Source organism: Heterocephalus glaber, unplaced genomic scaffold (assembly GCF_053883595.1).
Source record: "Heterocephalus glaber isolate CG9 unplaced genomic scaffold, H.glaber_assembly_v1.0 deba00001760, whole genome shotgun sequence".
Lineage (NCBI taxonomy): Eukaryota > Metazoa > Chordata > Mammalia > Rodentia > Bathyergidae > Heterocephalus > Heterocephalus glaber.
In genome coordinates, this window is record NW_028258457.1 from 4,306,059 (window position 1) to 4,333,383 (window position 27,325).

The window sequence follows — 27,325 nt, forward strand, 5'->3', positions numbered from 1 at the left end:
TTTTCCCAGAGCCTCGGGAGGAGCAGCCCTGCTGCCAGAACCTGGACTCAGCCCAGCAAGGCCCTTGTTGGCTCCCCACACCAAAAATGTGACATGGTCAATTTCTGTCCTTTTCATTATGTTCACCTGTTGCAGCAGCAGAGACTTCCAGAGGGGACTCTGCCTGAAGCATTTTAACAGTGGTTCTTTACACAGAGCTACAGCTATTCCTATTTATTTCGGTAACGGGGATCGAACTCAGGACCTTGCGCTTTCGAGGCAGGCACGGCGACACTGAGCTAAATCCTTGGCCCTTTATTTTTTATTCAATTTAATTTATTTTATTTTGGTACCGGGAATCAAACTTGGGACCTTTTGCTTGGGAGGCAGGCAGCGGAACCACTGAGCTAAATCCCCAGCCCATTTATTTTTTGTTTTAAGACAGGGTCTCGCTAAGTTGCTTAATTGCTCAGTCTGGACTTGAACCAGCAGTCCTCCTGCCTCGGCCTCCCAGGGTACACACATGCGCTCATGCGGGGGATGGGGGGGCGGCATTCCCACTTTGCAGCTGAGGAAATTCAGCCAGTTGGCAGGAGGCGGACCAATTTGCTGTCTGGGTCCCCTGCCTGTAACGCCCTTGGAAGAGCTAGGCACAGAGAAGCGGTGTGGGAACCGGGTGAACCAGAGGCCTGGCTTCTCCTCCAGCGGAATTCCTGCAGGCGCCAAGCCTTTTCCCACGCGTGACCTCTCCCGGGCGTGCATTCCTAGGGACGACTCCTCTTCCGGACGCCTGAGCTTTGGGGGCACCCATCACTCTCTGCCCCGGGGTGACAGGCACTGGCAGGGATGCGACGGGCACAGTGAATCTAGGGGTAAGCGCTGCAAGCGACGAGCTTTGGGAAGGCAGGGGTGGCCGCACTCCTCAGCCCAGGCTCCGGGGCCCCGGCCTCTTTGCCCCAGGGCAAAGGCGGTTGCCGGGGAAATGCGTTTGCGTCACCCAACAGGCCAGACTGCAGGGCTCCGAGGGGGTGGGAGGCGGAGCGCAGGTGCTGAACCAGTAATATTCTAGAAAATGCGGTGAGGGGCGTGGCCACGGCGAGCTCTCTAGCCAATGAGAATATTGTTGTCCAGGCCCAGAGGGGAGGGACGAGTCCCACTTAAAGGGCCCGCGCGCGTCACTCGGCGACTCGCTGGCCTCTGAGAAGCCTGTGGTCCCGCGTGGGGGTGGAGTAGCAGGCCTGGTCAAGGGCAAAGGGCACAGCCTCAGGGTGGGGGAGATCAGTAGGTCGAGCTGAGCTCTACATCTTCCTCTGGCCAGCTGTGTGATAACCGGACCGGGCCTGGGCCTCCTATGCCTGTTTCCCCAGGGGTCCTGCACTGTTGCTTCTTCCCCGTTGGCCCGGAGACAGTGCCTTCCAAGAACCCTGCCTCGGCTGGAGGGGTCGGGAGGCGGGGCCCCCAGCAGCGAGGAGGAGATGAGGCTGTGACTGCTGTCTCTGGGGGCCGCGGCTAGGCCGTCAAGCCGACTGCAGCTGAACCGGAATAGGGACAGGGGCCAAAGGAACCCCGCAAGCCCACTCACCAGGCACTCCTGGTGTGCCAAGCCTGGAGTGTCCCCCAAGGTGGCCCTTGGGGAGTGGACGTGCTGGAGGCCAGTATGGGGTTGGCCTCTTTTGCCATGGGAGGTGACCAATTCACAAGGTGATGACTTGGACATTTTTGGGACCTGTTATTCAATGGACTGCAAGACCCCCCAAACCCACCTTCAGTTCCCACTGGGACCATGGGGTCTCCCCTCTGCAGCCAACACAAGACCTAGTTTCCTGCTTCCCACTAGGGGTGTCTAATATCCTGCAAGAGAGACTTTCAAAGGTTTACACCCTCCCCCCTTTTTTCCCTAATACTGGGAATTGAACCAAGGAAGCACTGAGCTGCACCCCAACCCTTTTAAAAATTTATTTTTAAAAATTTTTATTATTATTATTTTTTGGTATCAGGGATCAAGCTCGGGACCTTGCGCTTACGAGGCAGGCAGCGGAACCGCTGAGCTAAATCCCTGGCTTAAAATTTTATTTTGAGACAGTGTCTTGCTAAGTTGCCCAGGCTGGTCGTGAACTTTGGATCCTTCTGCCTCAGCCTCCTGAGCAGCTAGGATTACAGGCTTGCATCACTGTACTGGGCATTACTTTTTTCTCTGTCTTTGATTTTTTTCCTGATACATTTTTTTCCTTACATAAGCCACACTAACCATGTCAGCTAGGAGACCCTCTTCTGCCCAGCCCACGCCCTGCAATATTTGTACTCTTCATTCTCTTGTGGGGCTCCATCCCTGCCCTGCCTTGGGCAGATGCCACCTGCCCCACCTCGCTTCTTCTCTGGGGGCATTGGTCCAGTGAGAAACTCCTATCCCAACCTTCCCTCTTTCCCTGGGCCTCTCCAGTTGCTGTGCCTCACCATCCCATTTTCTGGGGCTACATCTGCAGCCCCATATCCACCTCATTAGCATATCCCCCTACATGCCCCCTGACTTCCCAAGGGCCTCACCCCTATCTGATTGGCAGCCCCTCCTCTGGGTGCCTCCTACCCTGACCCTCACAACTATCCTGTAGCCTCCTCTAGGTTTGTTATTTTAGTGCAGGGGATTAAACCCAGGGCCTTCCCACTGAACAACATCCCCAGGCCTATTTTATTTTTTATTTTGAGAGAGGGTCTCTTTAAGTCACTAAGTTGCCCAGGCTCAAATTTGTAATCCTCCTGCCCCAGCCTCCCAGAGTGCTGGGATGGCAGGTATGAGCCAGCATGCTTAGCCTTTTTTTTTTTTAGTGCTGGGGATAGATGTGAGACAGCTAGTCTGGCCCTCAGTCTTATGGGTTTACCAGATATCCCAGAGAATTGGGGGGGGGGCGTGTGTGTGGGAGGGGACAGGTGGGAAGGACCCCAGTGAGATCCCGCTCTGGCCCCAGTGCCCACCAAGTCAGCCCGGCCCAGCCATGATCAAGGTGATCCTCATCTTCAACAACCATGGAAAGCCTCGGCTCTCCAAGTTCTACCAGCCCTACAGTGAAGATGCACAACAACAAACTATCAGGGAGACTTTCCATTTGGTATCTAAGAGAGACGAAATTGTTTGTAATTTCCTAGAAGGAGGATTTTGGTAATCAGTCTTAAGCTGTGTAACTTACTGTGACCTATGGAGTTAAATCTAATTAATTGGCTCAGTGATTCTGCTGACTGCCTTGCAAGCGAAAGAACCCGAGTTTGATCCTCCGTACAGAAAAAAAAAAAAATCTAATTAATTGGAGGATCTGACAACAAACCAATTCACAGACATTATGCAACACTGTATTTTGTCTTCTGTGTGGATTCTTCAGAAAGTGAACTTGGCATTTTAGATTTAATGCAAGTGTTCGTGGAAACATTAGACAAATGTTTTGAAAATGTCTGTGAACTGGATTTAATTTTCCATGTAGACAAGGTTCAGAATATTCTTTTTTTTGGTAAAGGGAATCGAACTCAGGACCTTGCACTTGTGAGGCAGGCCCGAGAACCACTGAGCTAAATCCCCAGCCGGTTCACAATATTCTTGCAAAAATGGGGGAATGGTATTAGAGACCAACATGAATGAAATTGTTAAACAAATTGATGCATAAAATAAACTGGAGAAATCTGAGGCTGGCTTAGCAGGAGCTCCAGCCCATGCTGTATCTGCTGTAAAGAATATGAATCTTGGGCTGGGGATTTAGCTCAGTGGTTTCGCCACCTACTGCTCAAGCGCAAGGACCAGAGTTCAATCCCCGGTACCTAAAAAAAAACCAAAAGAATATGAATCTTCCTGAGATTTCAAGAAATACTAACATTGATAACATCAGTATAAAAATGCCAAACCTGCCCTCTCTTAAATAAAATATTAAACAGGCCACTCCCAGGTAAAATCCAGGGGGGAAAGCCATCTAAGTTTATCATACAGTTGTTTACCAAAAAATGGAGGAGGAGAGTCTTAACTTTTGCTCTTGGATTTAAGTCAAGGTACTGTATAGAAGTTGTATAGAATCAGTATGAAACTGGGTCAGGGATTTAGCTCAGTGGTCCTGCTACTGCTTTCCTCACAAGAGCAAGGTCAGGAGTTTGATCCCTGGTACAAAAAAAAAAAAATCAAATCAGTATGAAAGTTCAGTGTTGCTTTTCTTGCTCAGTGATTTTAAAGAAATTGTGTAGTTCCAATGTGATTTTTTTTTCCTTTCTAAATTGCATTTGTTTCTCTATGTATTTCAAAAGTGAGACATTTCTTTAATTATGTACAACCCAAAATGTTGGTGTTTTGTATGGATCACAAATCCAGCAGTCCTTAATTCTTTCTGCTATTTGTCACAATTGTTATTTAAAGAACCAAGTATGTATTGCATAAAAACATTATGACCTTTTCCTCTTAGTTTAAATTAACTCAAAGGTAACTGGATTTCTATTTTTTGTTTGTTTGTTTGTTTTGGTACCAGGGACCAAACTTGGAACCTTGCACTTTTGAGGCAGGCAGTGGAACCACTGAGCTAAATCCCCAGCCCATGAGCTAAATCCAGGGCCCTGGATTTCTAAAGGAAAAAAAAAAAAGAAAAAAAGAAAATAGTGGGCCAGTCTTTAAGGCCATAAAAATGAAGATAAGGCACAGGGAGAAGAGACAGGAGGGTAGGAAGTCAGGTCAGCCTTAAAAGACTGTGAAGTCAGCAGAGATAGCAAGAAGCCAGAGCCAAGAAAACAAGATCATTAAGATCAAATGCACTTAGGCCGGGGAGTGGTCTGTCCTGCCCCAAAACACAATTAGGAACTTTCCCAGACTGTAAGTAAGGACAAATTCCAAATGACAGGCCACATTCGCATGGGTAGAGCAGTCCCTAGAGTAAGCTAAGGTTACTTTTCCTTTACTCCAGGTGGAGACTTAAAATGGTGGGAGAATTGGTTCCCACAAACAGAATGACAATGAACAGCACAGACACACACAGCTAAAACATCTCCTCTACCCAGGTCCCTGCTGCCCCATAGATGCCAGAAAAGCTGTGTACCTAGCTGGGTGTGGTGGCTCACCCCGGTCCTTCTAGCACTCTGGGAGGCTGAGGCAGAACAATTGCAAGTTTGATCCCAGCCTGGGCAACTTAGTGACTTTGTGAGACCCTGTCTCAAAAAAAAAAAAAAAAAAAAAGGCCGGGGATGTAGCTCAGTGGTGCCCTGCCTGCCTCTCAAGCACAAGGTCCTGAGTCCAATCCCCAGTACCCCAGCCTGGCCCCTATGTGAGAGGCCCAATATCAGATCAGAGCAGCACTGTGAGCTGGACATGGAAGTCTAAATGGTCTAGTTCAGGCCCCTGCACTACACTAGCACATTTGGTGTCCCCAGGTGGCCCGGCTGGAGCAGAATGTGACCAGAGCTCTGGGTCCTGTTGCTGCCATGACAAATTCCCAGCCCAGCTCCTCCTTGTCTCTTGGTGGCTGGGCTGATGGGCCCATGTCTTCCAGGGACCTGTCACAGCCGGGCAACCTGTACCTGTTCTGTCCTCCTACACTGCCCAGATGGCAGGGAATCCCACCACCTTGGCCACTGCCACCTCGCACATCTGGATAGCACTGGTCTCTGAGTGGCGTGGGTCCTCTGCCTCCCTGCCATCCCTTTGAACCATCTTGGGCTGCAGTTGGTCAGATGAATTTTCACTGCCTTACCTCTTTCCTCCCTCTCACCCATTCATCCTTCCTGTTTTCTTTGGTATATGTGTGTGCACATCCACGCACACTACTTGGGGATGGAAGTCAGGGCCTTTGCACTGAACTACATCTCCAGTCTTTTACTTTTGTGGGGTTTTGTTTTTTTTTTGTACTGGGGATTGAACTCGGGACCTTGCGCTTGCAAGGCAGGCGGCGGAACCACTGAGCTAAATCCCCAGGCCTTACTTTTGATTTTGAAACAGTGTCTCTGAGTTGCTGAGTTGCCCAAGCTGGACCTGAACTTGTGATCTTCCTGCCTCAGCCTCCCTCAGTGCTGGAATGACAGGCCTGTACCGCTGCACCTGCCTTATACCATTTGAAAACGTAGGAAGGCTATTCCCATGATCATAGAAGCAGTGTTTACAATAAGCTTCAAAGTGAAAGCAATCCAAGTATCCATGATTAATTAACTACTATCTTAAATGTGGTCATTCGTAGGCTGCAATATGGTTACAAAGGAAGGAAACCCTGACACTGCTACAGAGAAGGCAGACCTTGAGGCCATGCTGCTCAGAGAACTGAATCAGACCCAAAAGGACAGGCACTGCAGGGCACTACTCCCAGAACGGCCCTAGCCATCCTCCTGCCTCAGTCTCCTCAGTAGCCAGCATTACAGGTGCATGCCCCATGCCTGGCCAGACTGTGGTCCTTTAGAAGTGTCAGATGACACCTATGTTCCCATGAGCCTTCTATTACAGAGTCCCAGGAGACCAGCCTGTCTGGCCTGACTGGCCCCACCAGACAAAGGGCTTTGTCTCATGCGGCCACTCTGACAAGTGACTGGCGTGCTGCTCCTCAGTCTGTTGGCGGCTGGACTGACAGAGGACATTTGGTGGACAGTGGGCAGTCGTGCCCCATCTGAGCTGTCCGTTGGCCTCAGCCAACGGCCAGCTCAGCCCCCAGAGCCACAGGACACCCCTGTGCCATGAGCCTCCTGGGACCTTGCCATGGGGTATTGGCCAGCCTTATGCCCATCACATGCCAGGGTCAGCACAGGGCAACTGCCGGTGCCTGGCTAAAAGCAGAAGTTTCCAGCAAGGTGGTGAATCAGCTCGAGGGACCCAGCTGAGGACTTAAGAGTGACCCGGGCTGACTCTGTGTCCTCTGCCTTCCTGGGGATGGCGGCTCAGCCTGGTCCTGTGCTCCACGAACAGGTAGACTTCCAAGGCCCAGCCGTGGAGTGACAGGATCCGGGAGTCCCTGGAGCATCCCTATCCCTGGCCGAGTCGGACATGGTGACTTTTGTCAGCTGCGTTTGTTTTCCACCCACTGACTCTGGCTTGGAAAGGAGGGCAGTGGCCCCAGAAATATCTAGGAATATGGCCACGCCCCTGGGGTGGCTGCCAGGGAGGGCACCAGAAGGTCAGCCTGATACAGGGTAAACACGGCTGCACACACGGACGCTGGACACACGGTGAGCCTGGCGGCAGGAGGCGGGCACAGTGAGAGGTGGGAGTGGCCCAGGGTCCAGAGAGTAAGGACAGACCCTCAGGGTGCCTGTCCCCATGTGGGAAAGGTAACCTACCATAAGAAGTGAGGCTGTGATACTCACCACAGCGTGGATAGACCTTGAGGACGTGGTGCTCAGTGAGAGACACCAGACATAGAAGGACACCTAACATGGGCTCTGTGGATAGGAAATGCCCAGGACAGGTGAATCAAGGGACAGGAGGTGGCCTTGTTGGTAACAGGGGCTGGGGAGAGAATAGGTGACTACTTGTAGTGATGTACGGGGGTTCCTTTTGAGGTGACAGAATGTTCTGGGGTTTTTTGAGACAGGATCTCACTATGCAATGCAGGCTGGCCTTATACTCACTATGTAGCCCAGACTGCCCTTGAACTCCCAGCCATCCTCCTGCCTCAGCCTCCCAAGTACTGGAATAACAGGTGTGTGCCACCCCACCTCATTACTGGAATGTTCTGAAAGTAGATAGAAGTAGTTGTTGAGCACTATAGCAAATACAGGAAGAAGGAATGAATTTGTGTATCGGATGGATGAATGGATGAGTAGGTGGCTGGATGGCTAGATGGGTAGCTGGAATGCTGTGCGAACTGGACTTCAACAAAGACATTCCAGCAACAAGCCCCAGCCCTGACATGGCACATGATGGTGCCCAGGTGACCCAAGCAAGCTGGCAGTGCCCGGTGGGCATCAGTGAGCCTGCGTGCTGATGGCTGTGCCTGGACCCAACTCAACAATCCTGACCTCGTGTTGCCAGTCTGTGACAGAGGAGGGGACACCACCACCACCACCCTGTGCCCAAGGGAGTCAGTCACAGGGCCTGCTGCTGTGGGAGGAGCAGGATGGGGAGTGTGACACGCAGAAACATCCTGCTGCCTCGTAAGGAAGAATGCTGTGCTGATGGTGATGGTGCATAGGCTCAAGGGGCAAAGCCCAGGTCAGAGCAGGAGGGTTTGTTTTTTCTTTCATTTTTGCCATACAGGGGATTGAACCCAGGGCCTTCTCTCTAAGCTCTATCCCTAGCCCTTTTTATTATTTAAGAACAGGTCTTGCTAAGTTGCTAAGTTGCCCAAGCTGGGCTGAAACTTGTGATCCTCCTGCCTCAGCCTTCCAGACTGCTGGGATGACAGACATGCACTACCGTGCTTGGCTTCATATGCAGGGAGACCATGTCTCTGAGTGCATGCTGGGCAACATCTGGATGGCATGCACAGACTCTTGGGGGTCCATGGTACCCTCTAATCAGGGAGTCTCAACCAGCAGTGATCCTGCCCCAGGGGAGACTGGGTGATGTCTGGGGACATTTGTGGCTGTCATGGTGGGGGTAGGGGGTGCTCCTGACATGGCATAGGTGGAGGCCAGGAATGGTGCTCAGCATCCTGAGGTGACTAGGGTGCCTGCCCCAGAGGATGACCCGTAGTGCCCACAGTCCCCGGGGGGTGGGGAAGAAGAGACCCTGCTGGAGGAGGAAACATCAAGAATGTTTCAGAAAGTTGGGTACCATGGCGCACACCTGTCATCCCAGCTACTAGGAAGCTGAGGCAGGAAGTTCTCAAGTTTGAGCCCAGCCTGGGCAAGTTAGCAAGATTCTGTTCCAAAGTAAAATAAAAAGGTCTGGGGATGTAGCTCAGGGATGAATGCCTGTCTAGCATGCATGGACCCCTGGGTTCTGTTGCCAGACCTGCAATAATAATAACACAGCTGGGTGTGGTGGTACATGTCTATAATCTCAGCACTTGGGAGGCTGAGGCAGGAGGAGCGCCAAGATTTCAAGGCCAGCCTGGGCTATATAGTGAATTCAAGGCCAGCCTGGACTATATAGCGAGATCCTGTCTCAAAAAATAAACAAGTGGGGCCAAGGATTTAGCTCAGTGGTTCCACCGCCTGCCTTGCAAGCGCAAGGTCCCAAGTTCGATCCTGGGTACCAAAAAATAAACAAACAAAGCTAAGAGAGGACATATGGGTCATTTCCCATTGCTCCCTGCTGGCTGACTCCTTACACAGCAGTAGCTCGCTAATGCAGACAGCTAGCATAGTCACCTACTGCAGTCATGGAAAGTGTCTATGGGGGACAGGCACACGCCATCTCCATCCAGACGTGGGAAGCCTTCTTCTTGCGCCTACTCTGCTAACCTTAAAGCCAGGACTCTGCCCCTTCCCTCCACAGCTGCCTCCCTGCAGGAACACTGGACACTGGGAACAGGAGGCTCGGAGGCATCCGGTGACTCTGCTGAGAGGAATCTGCCTCGCTCCCTTCCCGGGGCTGTGCACCCTCTAGGGGCGGGGAGCTGCAGCGCAGGGCCCAAAGGGTACGGGGCGGGGGGGGGGGGGCCCTTGGCTCAGCCTACAGGGTCCACAGTACCGGCTATGACAGCAACGCAAAGGACCACCGCGTCAGAGCTGAACACCATGGCAGCCCAAGGGCCATGGCATTGTACATTGAAAGGGATCCCAAGATGGTCTGCATATCCCCACATTTTTCACATGTAAAATAAACAAAAATAAAACAAAATAAAAGAACCAGGTAAGGTTGCCCAGGCCTCTCATCGCAGCACTCTGGGAGGCTGAGGCAGGGAAGCTGCAGAGCAGGGCAGGGCTCTGGTGGAACAGTCTGCCCCTCTTTACTCTCAATTTTTTTTTTTTTTTTTGGTACTGGGGATCAAACTCAGGTCCTTTGGGTTGCGAAGCAGGCAGTGGAACCACTGAGCTAAATCTCTGGCCCTATTTTTTTTTAAGGCAGGGTCTCAATATGTAGTCCAGGCTGGGGAACTCACTATGTAGTCCAGGCTGGCCTTGAACTTGCAGTGATCCTCCTGCCTCAGCCTCTTGAGTCCTGGTATTACAGATGTGCATCTGCAATGTGTTCTTTGCACTTGCTTAAACGTTCCGTTTCCTTTTCTTTTACAAAGTAAACAAGGTCCAGAGTGAAAGTGACATTGGTAGGAGCTGAAGGTGAATCAGGTCACATAAAAATTAGAAACCCAGCCAGGAATGGTGGCATACGCCTGTCATCCCAGCACTCAGGAGGCTGAGGCAGGAGGACTGCTGTGAGTTCAAGGCCAGCCTGGGCTACATAGTGAAATTCTGTCTCAAAAAAACAAAACAGACAGTGAGAGAGAGAAACCCAGGTGGGCCCTCTTTGTACCAGCTGGGGATGGAACCCAGGGCCTTTGCCTGAGCTCCATCCTCAGCCCTTTTTATTTTGAGACAGGATCTCACTAAGTCACTAAGTCATTCAAGTTGAGCTAGAAGGTGGTGATCTTTCTGGGTCAGCCTCTAGGAGTGCTGGGATTACCGCTGTGCACCTCCGCGGCCCCCATTACCCTTTTTCCTAGACGCTTTTGTCCTAACTGCCCTGACTTCCCCCGATGCTTCCCCGCAGCTCACTACCCCTGCACCTTGGTGGTGCCCCGCCAAGGGAAGTGCGAATGACAGCCAGCAGCCCTGGTATCAAAATGACAGTTTATTCTCATGTTCACGTTGGGGTTGGGGGCAAGATGGGCAAGATGGAGCGAGGGCGGTGAGGACAGGGATGGGGGCGGCACCTCTGCCCCAGGCAGGCCCATAGGCTGCTGGGACGTCGACATCCAGGAGACACAGCCAGGCCACTGTGTCGGGCTTCAAGAGTCCTGGGGCTCTGAGTGCTGCCTGGTGGTCTCTAGGGGGACCAAGGATGAGTCCCCAGAGCTTGGTGCTCAGTGGTGACACTGTGTTAATTGCACTTGTTCAGCTGCAAGCACCCCAGGCACCAGAATTATGCATGGTTGGGTACAGCGCTTGGGGACAGGGAAGGGCTGCTGGGGTCACAGGCCACTGACAACTCTGGTGGGGTGCAGCTAGGGCAGGCGTGGCTCCCTTTGGGCCCCACACTCACAGTCCTCAAAGGTGAGGGGGAGGTTGGGGTCAGGTCCTGTGGCCCAGCAGGGGCCACACACAGTGATTATCTTGTTTGCTTGTTTTTATGGTACTGGGGATGAAACCCAGGGCCTCTGCACTGAGCTACATCCCCAGCCCTTTTAAAATTTTGAGACAGGGTCCTGGTAAGTTGCTGCATTGCCCAGGCTGTGGTCCAACCTGTGAACCTTTTGGCTCACCCTCCCAGAGTGCTAGGATGACAGGCAGGCACCACCATGCCCAGCTTACAAATGGTTTTTGCCAGAAGGTTCTCAGGCACCCAGGCTGGACCAATTCCTGGCATGGGTGGATGAGGGAGTCGGCCACAGGGGAATTCATTCCTGGGCACCCTGTGATGGAGGGGAAAAACTCCAGAGAAGGCAGGCTCACTGTTTACTGGTTAAAAAACAATTTTTTTTTTTGGTACAGGGGATCGAACTTGGGACCTTGCACTTGTGAGGCAGGTGCCAGAACCACTGAGCTAAGTCCCCGGCCCCAACAATTTTTTTTTTGAGACAGGGTCTGTCTATGTAGCCCAGGCTGGCCTTGAACTTCAGGTGATCCTCCTGCCTCAGCCTCCTAAGTGCTAGAATTACAGGCATAAGCCACTATGGCTGGTTTAAAAATATCTTTTTTTTTGGTACCAGAGATCGAACCTTGAGCTTGCGCAGCAGGCGGCAAAACCGCTGAGCTAAATCCCTGGTCCCTAAAAACATCTTTAAGAACATGTCAAGATGCTTGTAAATGAGGCTATCTACAAATTGAATCACTTAGACACATGTGGCTGAGGCAGGATGACCACACTAGGCCGAGCCCACTGTTCTGGGGCAGCTGAAGGGAGGGACACGGGGGTGATGCAGGCCCTGAGGGGTCCAGTAGTACCTCTTTGGAAATGGGCTGGTAGGGGCCGGGATGAGGACAAGGAGCCGGTGGGGCGGGACGTCTTCAGAGGGGGACCTGAGGGGGGCAGGCGGCGGGCCCTCCCAGACACAGTGGGTTTCCCGGTTGCTGAGGACACTTGGTCCCAGAGTTCAAGTCCTGCTTCCGCCTGGGCAGATGGAAGGCTGAGGCTCATGGAGGCAACTTGTGGCCACAGAGGGAGGAATCCATGGTCCCAGCTTCTGAGGGCCTTGTGCAGCCAGTCAGAGAGGGACACAAAGTCCTCATGACACTCAGCTGCAGGACGAAGCTGACAGTCTCAAAGACACCCTCCCGTGAGTCTCTGAGGCTGGCCGGGCCTTAGAGACACATCCGAGCAGTCATTTCTTTCTGTTAAGAGTGAACAGGAGTCAGGGATTTAGCTCAGTGGTGCCACCGCCTGCCTCGCAAGCGCAAGGTCCTGAGTTCGATCCCCCGTACCAAAAAAAAAAAAATAGTGAACAGGACATGGACACAGACACACAGGAGGCCACATGGTAAACACATGGGAAGCCAGGCGTGTGGAGGCTGAGGGAGGAGGATCACTGTGATTTTGAGACTAGCCTGGGCTAGAAACCAAGACCCTGTCTCAAACACAACCACAACAACAAATGGAAAAGCTGCTCCTCACATCCCGCTGGGTGGGGCTGGGGCACTGGGGACCCTGGTCAGGAGGCACTGCGGGTCTGGGAAAGCGGGCAGGGCCACTGGAGGGAGCTGCACTAGGAGCTCTGCAGTCTCTGGTCTGTCCTGGAATGCAGGGACCCACACCTCGGGGCCCTGGTGATGGTGCTCGGAGCCACAGGGAACTCAGAGAAGTGGGGTCAGTGTGGCAGCCCCAGGCTTTGGGGCTTCTGCCTTCTGACGGGGTGTGGAGGCAGCAGGGTGCGATGGCAACTATGGGCGCCAGAGCCTGGGCAGGGAAGCTGGTCAGGCACCCTGTGCATGCTGGGCACGCACAATGCCCACCAGAGTGGGAGCGAGAGCCCTGGGGGTACCAGGCCCCGACACCCCTGTAAGATTTTTTTCTTGTTTTTAAACTGTACTGAGGGCTGAACCCAGGGCCTTCACACTGAGCTGCATCCCCAGCCCTTCTATTTTTCATTTTGAGACAGGGTCTTGCTAAGTCACCAATTTGCCCAGGCTGGGGACAAACTTGTAATCCTCCTGCCTCAGCCTCCCAGAGTGCTGGGATGATGTCAGGTGTGTGCTTGGGGGCATCTGAACCTCTCTCTGAGCTCAGCGCCATGCGGGGCAAAGGAGCCGGAACTGGGGACTGTGCTGAGGCACCCAGGGCCTGGGCTGGTCCCTAGGCTGCTATGAGGAGGCCTCAGGCTTCAGGCTGTGTCTGCCCCTCCCCACTCCCTCCCCGCTCACCAGAGGCTCCAGCTCCTTGGTGTCAATGAGGCCGAACTCCGTGACAAAGTAGTAGAAGTGCTTGTAGCAGGTGTTCACGTGCGCCTCGGAGCCCATCTGTGCGATGCAGTCAAAGTGGTGGATGTAGACGTGTACGAAGACACGGAAGAGGCGCGACATGATCTTTCGCACAGCCTGCAGGAAGTTCTTGGGGAACGGGGTGCCTGGAGAAGGCAGAGGGGGGGAATGGGGGGGACCACAGAGGCCAGCTCTGCCTGAGACCCCTAGCTTCAGCCAGAGCAGGTCTACCCTTCAGGCCTTGCTCTACCTTTAAATCACAGATGTGTGAGCTAATGAGGCTCAGAGAAGTTAAGACACTTGCCCAAGGTCACACAGCCCACACCCCAGTCACTGGGCAAGATTTCCTCAAAGCACCTTACCCTGCTTTTCCTGCCCTGTGCCCCCTCCTGCAGCTCCCACAGGAGCCTCGGTCTCCCCACCACAGCTTCCTTTCCTGCTCATCCCAGAGTTCTCTGTACAGACATCCCAGGGCACTGACTATAGGAGTTCATGTGTCTCTCTCCCTGGGTTGCAGGGGTCCCTCAATCCGGCCAGTGGGGAACAGAGACTGATGAGCCGAGGGCTGTGGGTGCCACCAGGAGCACACGGGGACCCAGGTTCTCCCTGGAGTCCTGAGAGGAAGCAGCCCTGCTGCCCTAGTCGGCCTTGGACCCCATGACAACAAGGTGACTGAGGTGTGCGGCTCGGCCCTTGGAGACTCACACAGGGACTCCCGTGATGCGTGCATGCTAACCCCAAAGTATAGGATGGGGAGCAGGGGCCACACTGAGGGCCCAGACGCAGCCTGACCACAGCCTGTAGGGAGACATGACCAGCATGCTGCCCATCTTTCCCCTTGTATCATGGTCTTGCTTCGTAGCCCATGATGGCCTCAAACTTATGATTTTCCTGCCTTGGGCTCCCGAGTGCTGGGATTACAGGCATGTGCCACCATGCCTGGCTGAATGGCACACTTGAAAAGGGTGAATGAAACTGGGGACAGTGGCACATACCTCTCACAGCAGCACTCTTGGAGGCTGAGACAGGAGGATCTAGAGTTCAAGCCTAGCCTGGCAACTTAGCAAGACCCTGTTCTCAAAATATAAAACCAGAAGGGCGGGGGTGCAGCTCAATGCAAAGGCTCTGGGTTCAGTCCCCAGTACCACAAGGAATAAAGGGCATGTGTGTATGAATGATATGATATAGGAATTATAGCTCAACAAAACCATTATTTCGAAAACCAGAAAGCAGAGCTAAGACTCATTGGGGCCTTTCTTTTGTTGTTGTTGCTGTTTTTTTGAGAGGGTCTGGCAATGTAGTCCAGGCTGGCCTCGAATTCACCGCGACCCTCCTGTCTCAGCCTCCCGAGTGTGGGGAAGACAGGCGGGTGCCCCAGCACAGAGGAGCCCACAGCCCCAGCCCACCCATGGCTCACCAACATTGGTGGGGAAGATGTCCTCATTGTTGATCTGGACTTCCACCCAGTCCATGAGCAGGTCCAGGTAGCGCGGGGCGGACAGCGCCGTGGGCTTGCGGAACCGGTGCTCATCCTGCCAGCGGTACTCGTACTTGGGGCCCCCGGACATGATGGGACATGAGTGCTCGGTGCAGCCATCGCTCACCGTGCCATAGATGAGGTTGAGGCGGTTGAAGAAGTCCACCACGTGCACGGCCACCCAGTCATTGAGCTCCTCGCCTGGTGGCAGCTGCACGGCCTGTCGCAGGTCCAGCCCCGCGTGGAGCGACGCCTGCGCCCGCTTGTGCAACTCGAAGCGCTGCGTGCCCGGCTCGAACTTGCGCTTGGGCCGGAAGGTCTTGTCCTTGTTGAAGACCTGTTTCAGGAACGGGCTGGACATCTTGGGGCTGGGGCTGCGCGGGGCCGCTTCCTGGAGGAGGTCAGGTGCCTAGAGGACCTGGCCAAGCTCCCGGCTCCTCCCTGTGCTCTGAAATTCAGAGAGGCACAATTTAGGGCCTGCGTGTGGCTGGAGCCCACCTGCCATTCCCCCTCCCTCTAGCTGTCCTGCACTGGGGGTGGAACCCAGGGCCTTCACACTGAGGGACAGCAGTGGGCTGATGGCGCCTGCAGAGATGATACGCACATCCGGACCCCTGGAACCTCTGGGTGGGACCTTATATGAAAAAGGGCCTTTGGGGATGCAAGGAAGTTAATGGTCTGGAGATGAGGTCATCTTGGACTCCCTGGGGGGCATTAAGTCCAATGGCCAGTGTCCTAGGGAGAGACAGAAGCCGGGCATGGTGGCACACACCTGTCATCCCAGCACTCAGGAGGCTGTGGCAGGAGGATTGCAAATTCAAGCCCAACTTGGGCAATTTAGAAATTTAGCAAGACCTCGTCTCAAAACGAAAAATAAAAGGGACGGGGAGAGAGCTCAGTGTGAAGGCCCTCAGTTCAATCCCCAGTGCTAAAATAATAAAAATTAGAAAAAAGTTTAGGACATAGCTCAGCATTGCCAGAATGGAAAAAAAAAGACAAGAAAGACTAGCTGTCCTTGGAAGAGTCAGAAGAAGCCGGGCATGGTGACACATGCATGTGATCCCAGCACTCAGGAGGCTGAGGCAGGAGGATTGCTGTGAGTTTGAGGCCAGCCTGGGCTACTTAGTGAGTTCAAGGATAGCTTAGAATATACAGCAAGGGGGCCGGGGATTTAGCTCAGTGATTCTGTCACCTGCTGCACAAGCGCAAGGACCCGAGTTCAATCCCTGGTACCAAAAAAAAAAAAAAAAAAAAAAAAAGAACAAAAAACAAAAACAAAAAAAGAGAGGCAGATATGGTGGAGATGCAGATGGCCACATGAAGACAGCTGCTCAGGTACTGGAACGAGGTAGCCAGAAGCCCAGGAACAACCAGGACCAGGGCCACCTCCAGACACTGCGGACAGATTCTGCGGACAGATTCTGCCCATGGCCTCAGAAGGAGCCAGCCCTGCCCACATCTTGATCTAGAACCTTCCCGAACTCACAGATAAAACATGCCTGCCCTTTCTGGGCTCTGCTCTGCGTAACTGTGTCCAAATCTCAGTCAGTGCACAAGGCCTGTGAGACTGAGGTATGACTGATTCATCTTGTTACTGGTTTGTTTTTTGGTTTGTTTTCTTTTTGGTACTAGGGATCGAACTTGGGTCCTTGCGCTTGCAGGGCAAACGGTGGAACCACTGAGCTAAACCCCCGGCCCTTGACTTATTCATCTTAATCTAATCACATGGCCAATGGCCATTCTTCCAGCTGGGTGCATCCCTGTCATCTCAGCACTGGGGAGGCCGAGGCAGGAGGATCGCCAGGAGTTCAAGGGCAGCCTGGACTACATAGCAAGACTCTGCCTTTAAAAAACAACAAAGTAAAGCAAAACAAAAAATAAAAAGGGCTGTAGATGGGGATGCAGCTCAGTACAAAGGCTTTGGGTTCAATAACCAGCACAAAAAAAAAAAGGGAGAGAGAGAAAAGAAAGCAAGCCTGAGGAGCACGTCGGAGTCCTATCGGCGTCTGATGGTGGCTGCACCAGGACAAGTGATGGTGGTACTGCCAGTGCTTGGGCTCCCACCCCCAGAGCCTGTGCTGAACCCCTGCCTGCCCCTGCCTCTCTCTCCCTGCAAGGTCCCTTGGTCCAGCAGGGCCAGACTCCGTCCCAGCCGGGTGAGGAGATGACACCTTGTGTGCTATGTGGTGTGCCTGCCCCTGGGTCACCACTGATGATGGCGCCTGGCAGTGTGGACCTGGCTGTGACCTATGAGGCCTTGTGGTGGGGTAGGGACACCAATCAGACTCCTCCCTGGGGACATGGGGAGAGGAAGCAGCAGAAATGGGAAGTGGCAGAGGTGTGGGGGGGCATTGCTGTCCTGGGTCACAGACATGCGCCTTGCTTAGAATAAATAGCCACTTAATGCACAACGAGGCCATACTCTTAAGTGAAATAAACAGGACACACGTGTGTAAATACCGAATAGTTTCTGTGGGGTGAAAAACTAAAAGTGTAAATAAGGATCAAAATGTATAATTGATATCGTGAAATAGGAAGAAAAGGTCTAAAGGGGTAGGGAAAGGGGGAGAGGTAGGGGAAAGAAAAGAAAGGAAAAGAAAAAATATGAGAAATGCAAAAAATGGAAACAAAGTCTTTGTAAATAGGGAAGGGTGGAGGGGGTGAAGGGAGGGCAGGGGAATGGGGAAAAAATAAGAACCAAGAGACTCATGCAATGGTACAAGATCCCAATGATGAATGTCACAGTATTGTATACCTAAAATGTACCAATAAACTTAATGGGGAAAAAAAAAAAGAATAAACAGCCACTTAGACTAGCACAATAAATACTATCAAAGCCCAGCACTTATGTTTTTCTTTTGGCTTAAATCGCTGGAGTGTTTCTTTCATTCCTGACCAATGAGCCTGCTCTTGTGGCCTGTCCCCTGGGACTCTGCCCTGGTGACGTGTGTCTCCTGTGGCTGCTGCAGCAAAATACCAAAAGTGGTGACTCAGGACCACACACAGTGATTTGCAGGCCCCAGCTACTCAGGAGGCTGAGGCAGGAGGGTCATAAGTTGGAGCCCAGACTGGGCAATTTAGCATGATCCTGTTTCAAACTAAAAAATAAAAAGAGTTGGTGACACAGCTCAGGGCCAAGTTCCTGGGTTCCATCCCCAGTACTATAAAAAGGGGAGGAGGCAGCAGGAGGTTGAGGGGCAAAGAGGCTGAAGAAGTTCTCTTTCCCTGGCGCCTTGGGAGGAGCAGGTCTGTACCTTGCCTGGAGGCCCTCCTGATTGAGAGAATAAATGTGTTTTTTTAGTCACTGAGTCTGTGAGGATCTGTCACAGCATCAACAGGAAGAAGCAGGAGAAGCAGCCATGGTGCTGGTGACACTCATAATGCCCTGCAGGGCAGAGTCACTCGTAGGTCCCTGCACTGTGTCGCCCAAGTTGCCTTAGGGCTTTGGGTGCTGGGACAAGGACTTAGGACAGCTCAGTGTTAGAGGGGAGCTAAGGAGATAGGAGTAGCCCCAGGGCCCAGGGCGGGGAAGGGATGAAGCAACTTCTCAGCAGTTTGCAAATCGAGCTATCAAGTCTTTTGGGAGTGCACAACCATCGTTTCAGCATCTCAGCACTCGGGGGAGGCTGAGGCAAGAAGATATCCTCGAGCTTGTGGCAGAGGGAGACCTCACAAATGGTGGGTAGATATGTGACAAGGTACAGCCCCAAAGGAAAGGTAGCCATCCCTCAAAAGATTGAACAGAGTCACCATGTGGCCCAGTACCACTACTCCCAGGGGTCGCTCACAGGCACAGAGAGCACACATCACACAAGCGCAGCCACTGTGCTCACAGGGGCACCACTGCAGCCAGTCGTGAGGTGGAACGGAGCCCCAGGGGTCCTGGAGCTGGCCTGGGCCCTGCTGCATCAGCACTGCCTGCCACCTGACTTTGATGGGCGCTTCACAGCTTCCTGGGGGAAGACGCCATCTCCACCCTGCAGATGGCTGCCCTGATGCCAGGCTGTTCCCCTGGCACAGGGACACCAGCTGCGTGTGCTTTGCGTGGCATCCTGGGCACTGCAGGGTGCTGAGCTGCATCCCTGGCCTCCACCCGCTCCAGGCCAGGAGCTCCCGCAGCCTGACAGCCACACGTGTCCCCAGACATGGCCTTCTGTTCCCTGGGGAAGCATCTGTGGGGAAACCCCCCAGGGCTGGAAGGTGACAGCTCTTTAAGTCACATCTGAAGCCACACAGCTGTGAGACAGAGGGTGGCCAGACCATGCAGGTCACATACCCCCAGACACCCCAACTCTGAGGTCGAGATGTCCACCATCCCGCCCTAAAGCTAGTGTCCCCTTGAAGGTCCCCTACAGTGCTGGCTGGATGGCTGAGTTCCTGCTGGCCTCTCTGCATCTCGGAAGGGCCAGCCCCGACCACCACCTTGGTGCTTGGGGACAGATCCAGTGCTGTACAGCCAGGGACCCACACATGTCACAGCTCGGCCACTCACTGCCATCTATTGGGGGGACAGAGAGGAAAGCTCCTATGTCCCCCACGAGGCTCCTGTGTACTGGGTACCCTGTACAGAGTCCCATCCTAGTTTTTAAACACCATCCCAGCGGGATGAGCCACAGCCTCATTTTACCTGGGGCTGGGGAAGGACAACATGAGGCTGACGCTAGGTCCCTCAGCCACTCAGTGGGGCGGAGCTGGCCACCCACTGGCCTCCACCTGCTTCCTTCTCTTTCCTATTTTTTGTTTTTGTTTTTGTTTTGTGTGTGTTTGCAGTCCTGGGGAATGAACCAAAGCCTTCGTACTGAGCTACATCCCCAGCCCTTTCAAAATTTTTTTTGGGGGGTGTATCCTGAATCAAACTCAGGGTCTCACACTTGCCAGGCAGGTGTTGTGCAGCTGAGCTACATCCCCGCTCCCCCTTTAATTTTTACATTATTTTGATCACTTTTTTGTTTTGGTACCAGGGATCAAACTCAGGACCTTGCACTGGCCTGGCAGGTGGCGGCACCACTGAGGTAAATCCCCACCCTTACATTATTTTGCAACAAGGTCTTGCTAAGTTGCCCAGGTTGGGCTCCAACTTGCAATCCTCCTGCCTCAGCGTGCTGGGATGACCTGCATGTGCCACCACACCCAGCTCCCCTTCCTGCTTTACCTCTGGTTCCTCATTTGTCATGTACAAACTTTCCAAAGCTCAGGGAAACCACAGAACAACTGACCCCACCGCCCAGTGGCGGCCCTGTTTCTTTCAGGGCCTTTCCAGCGACAGTTCCGGGGGTTCCCTCCAATGATACTTCTTGCACAGGGCAGGCAGGAGTGGGGCCCCTCATCCCCCACCCCAGCAGCAACCCACTGAGCCTTGGCCTGACCAGGCCAGCGAGTATCTCTGGGGCTTGTCTTTACAACCCTTCATGCCCAGCTACAGACTCCCAACCAGACTGTTCTAGAAAACAGGGTGGCAGTGAGGCTGGCAGAGTCCCTACTCATACTGCTGTCTCCTCTCAGAAAGTAGGAGAGCTAGGTATGGTGGTGCACACCTGTAGTCCCAGGACTTTAGGAAGCTGAGGCAGGAGGGTCTCAATGTAATGAATGACTTGACAAGACACTGCCTCAAAACAAAAAACTAAAAAAGGGCTGGGGATGTGGCTTAGTTCAAAGGCCCTGGGTTCGAGCCCCGCCCAAAAGCAAAGAAAAGTTGGGAAAAATTTTTTTTAAGGTGAAAGTAATTATTTTCTAGAAACTTCTATGGATAGGCAGAATCCCCATCAAAAGCCAACACTCAGGGCTGGGGATTTAGCTGAGTGGCACCGCGTCTGCCTCATAAGTGCAAGGTCCTAAGTTCAATCCCCCCCAAAAAAGCCAACACGCTTCTGTCAGAAACAAATGCACAATACATGGCCAAGGTATGACTGGCCTTCCCCACAGACGGGCCCTAGGCCACAACCTTCTCACCACTGTCCCCAAAGTCCCAGTCACCGTTTCTTGGTCCTCTCCGATCGATCTCCCAACAGCTTCTCAAAACTGGATGTTAACAGCTCTTGGCCCTCTGGGTTTTCCCACAGATGGACAACACTTGATGACACTGGAAGCTTCTAGAAGGTCAAAAGGTAAGATGATAAACTCCTCTGCCCTAGCACCCTCCCTCCTTTTCCCTTTTTTCAGAAAACAACACAGCACAAGTTGTTCTTCTACGTTAACAACTGTCCTGCCCCCTCCCGGGGCTGAGGTGTGGCAGATCTCAGCTCACAGTCACCCACTTCCTTCCGGAACTTTCCACATCCTGCTGCAGCAATGGGCAGCCTGAGCTCAGAAATTGGCTCTATAATGTTCTTGATCACTGCAACACTGGTGTCCAATACTGGGCTGGAAGAACAAAGTCGGACCCCAGAGTTGCCCCTCTCAATCTAAGCGGTAACCTCGGATCTAGGGGGGTGGCCCAGTGATAAGTGCTTGTTTGCTCAAGGCCCTGGGTTCCAAACCTAGCACCACACAAAAATAAAGAAACAAATAACTCAGAAATTGGACACACAGGAGAAAGGTGATGTGAAGACAGAGGGAGAAGATGGCCATGTGTAGACAGGATTGTAGTAATGAGTGTGGTCCACACTTGTCATCCCAGCTACCTGGGAGGCTGAGACAGGAGGACCCCAAGTTTGAGTCCTGCCTGAACAACCTAGGAACTCAGCAAGACCTCATCTTAAAATAAATTAAAAAAGGAAGCTGCACATAAGTGGTGCACACCTGTAATCCCAGCACTTGGGAGGCTGAGGCAGGAAGATTGCTGTGAGTTCCAGGCCAGCCTGGGCTACATAGTGAGTTCAAGGATAGCCTGAATAATAGCAAGACCCTGTCTCAAAAAACCAAAAACAAATAAACAAACAAACAAAAAGGGACTGGGGGTGTAGTTTGGTGCTCCATGAGTTCAATCCTTAGTACTGAAGGGAAAAAAAAAATGGTGCCAGTCTACAGGGCCTGTTCAGTGGCTTTTTTTTTTTTTTGGTACCAGGGATCAAACTCGGGACCTTGCGCTTGCAAGGCAGGCGGAGGAACCACTGAGCTAAATCCCTGGCCCTTTTTTTGTTTGTTTTTTGAGACAGGGTCTCGCTCTATAGTTCAGGCTGGCCTTGAACTTGCTATGTATCCAGGCTGGCCTCCAACTCGTGGTGATCTTCCTGCCTCAGCCTTCCAAGTACTGGGGTGACAGGTGTGCGCCACCATGCCTGGCCAGTACCATTCCTGACACTCACTCTGGGATGGCTGACCCAAGGGCTTTTGCTGTTATTAATGATCCCAGCAACCCAGGCTGGGAGCCAGAAGGGACACTTTCATGAGACTGACCACTTCTGGTCAGGCACTTGCCCAGCCTGCAGATCAGGAAACAGGTCAATGGTCTCTCCTGAGCCCAGGTGCATGAAGTCTGAGGGGCTGAATTTGAGCCTCAACCCTTAGGATCTGAGTCTGGTGCATCTTCCACTAGACCAGGGTCCCCAGGGCACTGCGCACACTGTGTTCGGACTGCCTCTGTGAGGCATCCTGGACACGGCAGGGTGCTGGGCAGTGTCCCAGCCTCTACCTGCTCCATGCCAGGAGCCCCCCTCAGCCCACATGTGTGACAGCCACTCGTGGACCCAAACACCACCCATGGATCCCCGGAGCCAAACTGGATTCAGGTTTGAGCCTCTGGGTTTGCCCAACAGCTTCCCCGCTCTGCACCAGGGACTCCCTGAGGGGCTCCCCCAGCCTGGCCCACATCTCTGGAGGTCTGGCCTGGCGTCCCCAGCTGCCTGGGCATTTCCAAAACCCATATCCACAGCCTGGGTACAGATGGCAGACTGACACTCATTTTTTTGGTTTTCTTTTTGTTTTTCTAGTACTGGGGATGACCCCAGGGCCTTTGCACTGAGCTACACCCTCAGCTCTTTTTGTTTATCTTGAGGCAGTCTTGCTAAGTTGCTGAGGCTGGCTCCAACTTTCCGGCCCCCTGCCTCACCTTCTCAGACTGCAGGGATGACAGGCGTGTGGCACTGTGCCCAGCTCTGTCTTGATTTCTGAGGGTAGTTGGGGCCCAACTCCCCAACTCAGCAACCTCTGATGCTGCCTTGACTTGCTCGCACCCCTGACTACTGCCCCTTCCTCTGAGCTCCACTGAGTGACCTGGGTCCCACCCTCACCCCTGCCCCACCCTGCCCCCAGCTCGGGACCCTGGCTTGTCTGAGGACACCTTGGTTGTCACTGCTGGGGGAACTCCTAGCCAGGGACTCTGCTCAGCACCCTGCAGCCCACATCCCAGAAAAGGACCCAGTCCCAGCGTCCACAGTGCTGCGTAGGCCCTGTCCAGAGCCCCACACCAGTAGTAGATACCAGTTCCTTACTAACCCCACCCTATGAAAGAACAGGGCATTAAATGCAGTAATGTGTCCAACATGGTGGTACACGCCAGTCATCCTAACACACTGGGAGACTGAGGCAGGAGGATCACAAGTTCAGTTACAGCCTAGACAACTGAGTGAGACCCTGACTCAAAATGAAAATAAAAAAGGGCTGGGGATGTAGCTCAGGGAAGGCCTTGGGTTCAATCCCCAGTACCACAGAAACAAATAAAACACATGTGATATTTTAAGGAAAAACAAAATATCAGCTCAAATCAAACTGGAGAAGATCTTAGAATAAGGTAAGCAAGATCTGTGGGAGATGTGAGATTAATCCTGAGCATAAGGAATGCAGCCCCCATCATCCCAGGCTGGCCCAAGTTGGTCAAGGGAGCAGCTGCTTCCTGTGTCCCTCCCACAGCCACAGGCTAGGGAACAGTGACAATCCCAGCTGGAGCCTCTCAGCCAGAGACCTCTAGATGTTTGCTGAACCTAGGACAGTGCGGCCTAAGCACCTAAAAAGAGGGGCCGGGGATTTAGCTCAGTGGTTCTGTCGCCTGCCTTGAAAGCACAAGGTCCCAAGTTCGATCCCCGGTACCAAAACAACAAAAAGAAGGGGCCAAATGCTGGGCATGGTGGTGCACACATGTGTGGCAAGAGGATCACTGCAAGTTTAAGGCCAGCCTTAACTACATAGTAAGATCCTGTCTCAAAAACCAAAAGAAGGGCCGGGGATTTAGCTCAGTGGTTTCGCCACCAGCTACGCAAGCAAAAGGACCTGAGTTCGATCCCCGGTACAAAAAAAAAAAACAACTCCAAAGAAAGGCCATAATCTTAAGTGAAATAAATAGGACACACATCTGTAAATACCGAATAGTTTCTCTGGTGTGAGAAACTAAAAGTGTAAATAAGGATCAAAATGTATAATTATATATGTAAAACAGGAAGAAAAGGTCCAATGGGGTAGGGGAAAGGAAAGAAGGGAAAGGAATAAATATGAGAAAAGGAAAAAATGGAAACAAAGTCTTTGTAAATAGGGAGGGGTAAAGGAATTGAAAGGAGGGCAGAGGATGGGGGAAAAAAATAAGAACCAAGATATATCATGTAAAGGTACAAATTCCCAATGATGAATGTCATCATACTGTATACCTAAAATGTACCAATAAAATTAATGGAAAGAAAAAAAGAAACAGGCCCTGGTGTGGATGGACAATTAGTGCTCATTCTGTGAAAGAAGAAGTTGCTCAACAGTGAATATTAGGTCTTTTGAGGGGCGGGGGTTACTTGGGATGAACCCAGGGCCTTCTCAGGGAGCTATAGCCCCAGACCTTTTTATTTTTTATTTTGCGTCAGGATCTGGCCAAATTGCCCAGGCTGGGCTAGAATTTGTAATCCTTCTGTCTCAGCCTCTAGGATGCTGGGATTGCAGCCACATGCCACCCTGCTCAGCTAGTCTGGGAATCTTTATGATAAACAGACATTTAGTTTTCTGGTCTGAGCACCTAAAAAAAAGTCATTCTGAGAAAATCCAAAGGAGAACGGAGACTGGCATGCAGCTCAATGGGGAGCCCTCGTCCATTCCCAGGGCTGAAAAAAAAGGAAAGGAAGAGAAGGCAAGGTGTGGTGGTCCCAGAGAAAACCGAAGCACATCCTCTTCCGGGCTTGGAGTGAAGGCCTCCTGCCCAGCATCGGATTTCTCAAGTGGGATTTGCCTTTTCTGGTTAAAGCATCCAGACCCCAGAATTCCAGGAAAACAGGAACCGCACCCATCAGCTGGGAAGGCCCAGAACTTCCCACAACAGGCCCGGCACTGCAGCCTCCACGCTGAGTGGCTTAGAGGGGACCCCCACAGGACAGAGAACAGAAGGCGGACTTTTCAGAGGACCTGGGGACTTTTTACACATGACACAGACCAGTCCACTTGATTAAAATATGAAAAGTACCAAGTTCAGGAACTGAAATAGCGGTTTCACAAACCTCCTGAGAGAGGAGCATAATGGGGTGTTTTTTTGGTATCGGGGATCGAATTCAGGACCTTGTGCTTGTGAGGCAGGTGCCGGAACCACTGAGCTAAATTCCTGGCCCTAGAGGAGCATAATGTTCTTCCCTGGGTTAGATCTCTGGCAGCACACACAGACATACACGCAAAAAATAACACAATGAAAAAAAAAAATTCAGCTCTTGCTTTTGGTGAAGAGGAGAGGGAGGGAGGCAAAGCTTAGAATTCAACCCTCTAAGGGGTTGAGGATGTAGCTCAGTGGCGCTGAACCTGCCTTGAAAGCCAAAGGTCCTGAGTTTGATTCCCTGTACAGAGGGGAAAAAAAAAAGAATTTTGCCCTCTGGGAGGCTGAGGCAGAAGGATTCCAAGTTCCAGCCTATCTGGGGCAACTGAGACCCTGTCACAAAAAATGAAAAAGGGGTGGTGATGTAAAGGGGGGGCCTTGGGTTAATCTCCAGTACTGAAAAGAGAGAGGGAGATATACGCTGAGGTGCAGGTGTAGCTGGAGGTGGGTATGATTTGGCTCTAGGGAAGGGAAGGACACTGGGGAGTAGGGGACAGGGGCAGGGACTCCCTGGAGTTTCCCTGGTCTCATTGTATAATCAATCAGCTGACATGTCAACGAATTCTAATGAAAGATGGGGTCAGGCAGGTGCAAGCACCTGGATTCCTTGGCCCCCAGCACCTTTCCTGTCCAAACCTCCAGCGTCACTCTCTCCCAGCTACTGCTGCCCTGACTGCCCAAAACACAAGCATCCCGCAACTTTTTTTTTCTTTTGGTACCTGGGATCGAACTCTGGACCTTAAGTTTGCCAGGCAGGCGAGGTGCCACTGAGCTAAATCCCCGGCCTCCTTCAACTCTGTAGTGAAGGAAAAAGAAAAAAAAAAAAAGCTGACCCGAAAAGGAAGTGGATCTCACAGAGCAGAGGAGGAAAGCTAGTCTTGTCTCACAGGTCAAAACCGCGGTGTGGACTCCATGCTGAAGGCATGGGGGGCGTTGGATGGGGACTCTGGCCCGTGGGGCCTCAGGCAACTGCTCTTCCGAAGAGCCGGGCTACTAAGACCTCTGTTGGGCTGGTCACTGCCCCCCTCTAACAAGCAAGTGTCAGCAGATCTCTGGGGCAGACTCGTGAGATCCCTACACTCTGGAAGGCTGAGGCAGGAGGATCACAAGTTCCAGCCCATCCTGGGCAACCGAGCAACTCAAGGAGGCACACATTCAAAATAAAAAGGGCCAGGCGTGGTGGCGCACACTTATAATCCCAGAGCGCTTGGGAGGCTGAGGCAGGAGGATCACCGCGAGTTCGAGGCCAGCCTGGGCTACACAGTGATTCAAGGGCGGCCTGAACTACAGAACGTGACCCTGTCTCAATAAACCGCAAAATAATTCACACCGGCTCTGTCCGGGATCTGTTTTCTGCTTTGTGACCTTATTCTGCAATCTCCCCCGCCCTTTCCCCCTCTCAATGAACTATAAAGCAAACTCAAGCCCCAGGGTCAGCCAGCACGAGGGGCGCCGCGGCACCTGCTCCGTGGCTCTCAGGCCCCAGCACAGAAAGCCGCTAATGAAAGCCCGACCGACACCCGACACCCACCTCGTCGTCTCACGCTGCCGACCGCCTTCGCCTCAGCCTCGGGACTCCCACGCCTGCCGCCGCCCGCGGAGGGACTCTTCGAAGGCCACGCCCCTGCCGCACCCACGGGCCGGACCTACTTCCCTGAAAGGACCCGTTTCCGAATGAACTCCAGGCGTCTGTGCTCCTAGGCTGCGGACTCTCTCGTTGCCTAACAACCACTAAATTGCCGGGTCCCTATTAGCTGGTGGCGACCTCTAGGCGGAGCTTGTTACTCTATGGGGGAGCTAGGTGTGGCCGACCCAGAAGGCGGAACTGGCTCTCGTTGTTGGCGCATGCGTGAGGTGCTGTCTGGAAAGGGAACCAAGATAGGGAACCAAGATAGGGGTGGAGCCTTCCCTGTGAGTGGCATCTCGTGGGCGGGACCTGAGTGCGGAACCAGCGTAGTCAGCTGTCGGTTGAGACCTCGGCTGGG

General features: G+C 52.7%; 1 protein-coding gene across 3 annotated transcripts; it reads right to left on the bottom strand.

The window, feature by feature from the left end:
- Window positions 1-10,631: 10,631 nt before the first annotated feature.
- Mob3a (MOB kinase activator 3A) lies at window positions 10,632-27,181 on the bottom strand. 3 transcript variants are annotated; one of them, XM_004865902.4, is made up of 5 exons: window positions 26,872-27,181; window positions 20,861-21,000; window positions 14,852-15,359; window positions 13,378-13,580; window positions 10,632-12,351 (listed from the first exon to the last, which is right to left on the bottom strand). In XM_004865902.4, exons 3-5 carry the CDS (start codon window positions 15,270-15,272, stop codon window positions 12,322-12,324), a joined length of 654 nt encoding a protein of 217 aa, XP_004865959.1. In that variant the 5' UTR covers window positions 15,273-15,359; window positions 20,861-21,000; window positions 26,872-27,181; the 3' UTR covers window positions 10,632-12,321. The 3 variants fall into 3 exon arrangements, with proteins under 3 accessions (XP_004865959.1, XP_004865958.1, XP_021100716.1); XM_004865901.4 differs by having other exon boundaries at window positions 20,885-21,000; window positions 26,872-27,178; XM_021245057.2 differs by lacking the exon at window positions 20,861-21,000.
- Window positions 27,182-27,325: the final 144 nt, after the last annotated feature.

Bases quoted from the DNA above. Each gene is read 5' to 3' on its own strand.
- Mob3a (XM_021245057.2), bottom strand. From the start codon at position 15,272: ATGTCCAGCCCGTTCCTGAAACAGGTCTTCAACAAGGACAAGACCTTC. The intron at 13,581-14,851 runs GTGAGCCATGGG...TGCCTTCTCCAG, and splicing joins CATCTTCCCCACCAATGTTG to GCACCCCGTTCCCCAAGAAC. The intron at 12,352-13,377 runs GTGAGCGGGGAG...CACTCTTAACAG, and splicing joins CCAAGGAGCTGGAGCCTCTG to AAAGAAATGACTGCTCGGAT.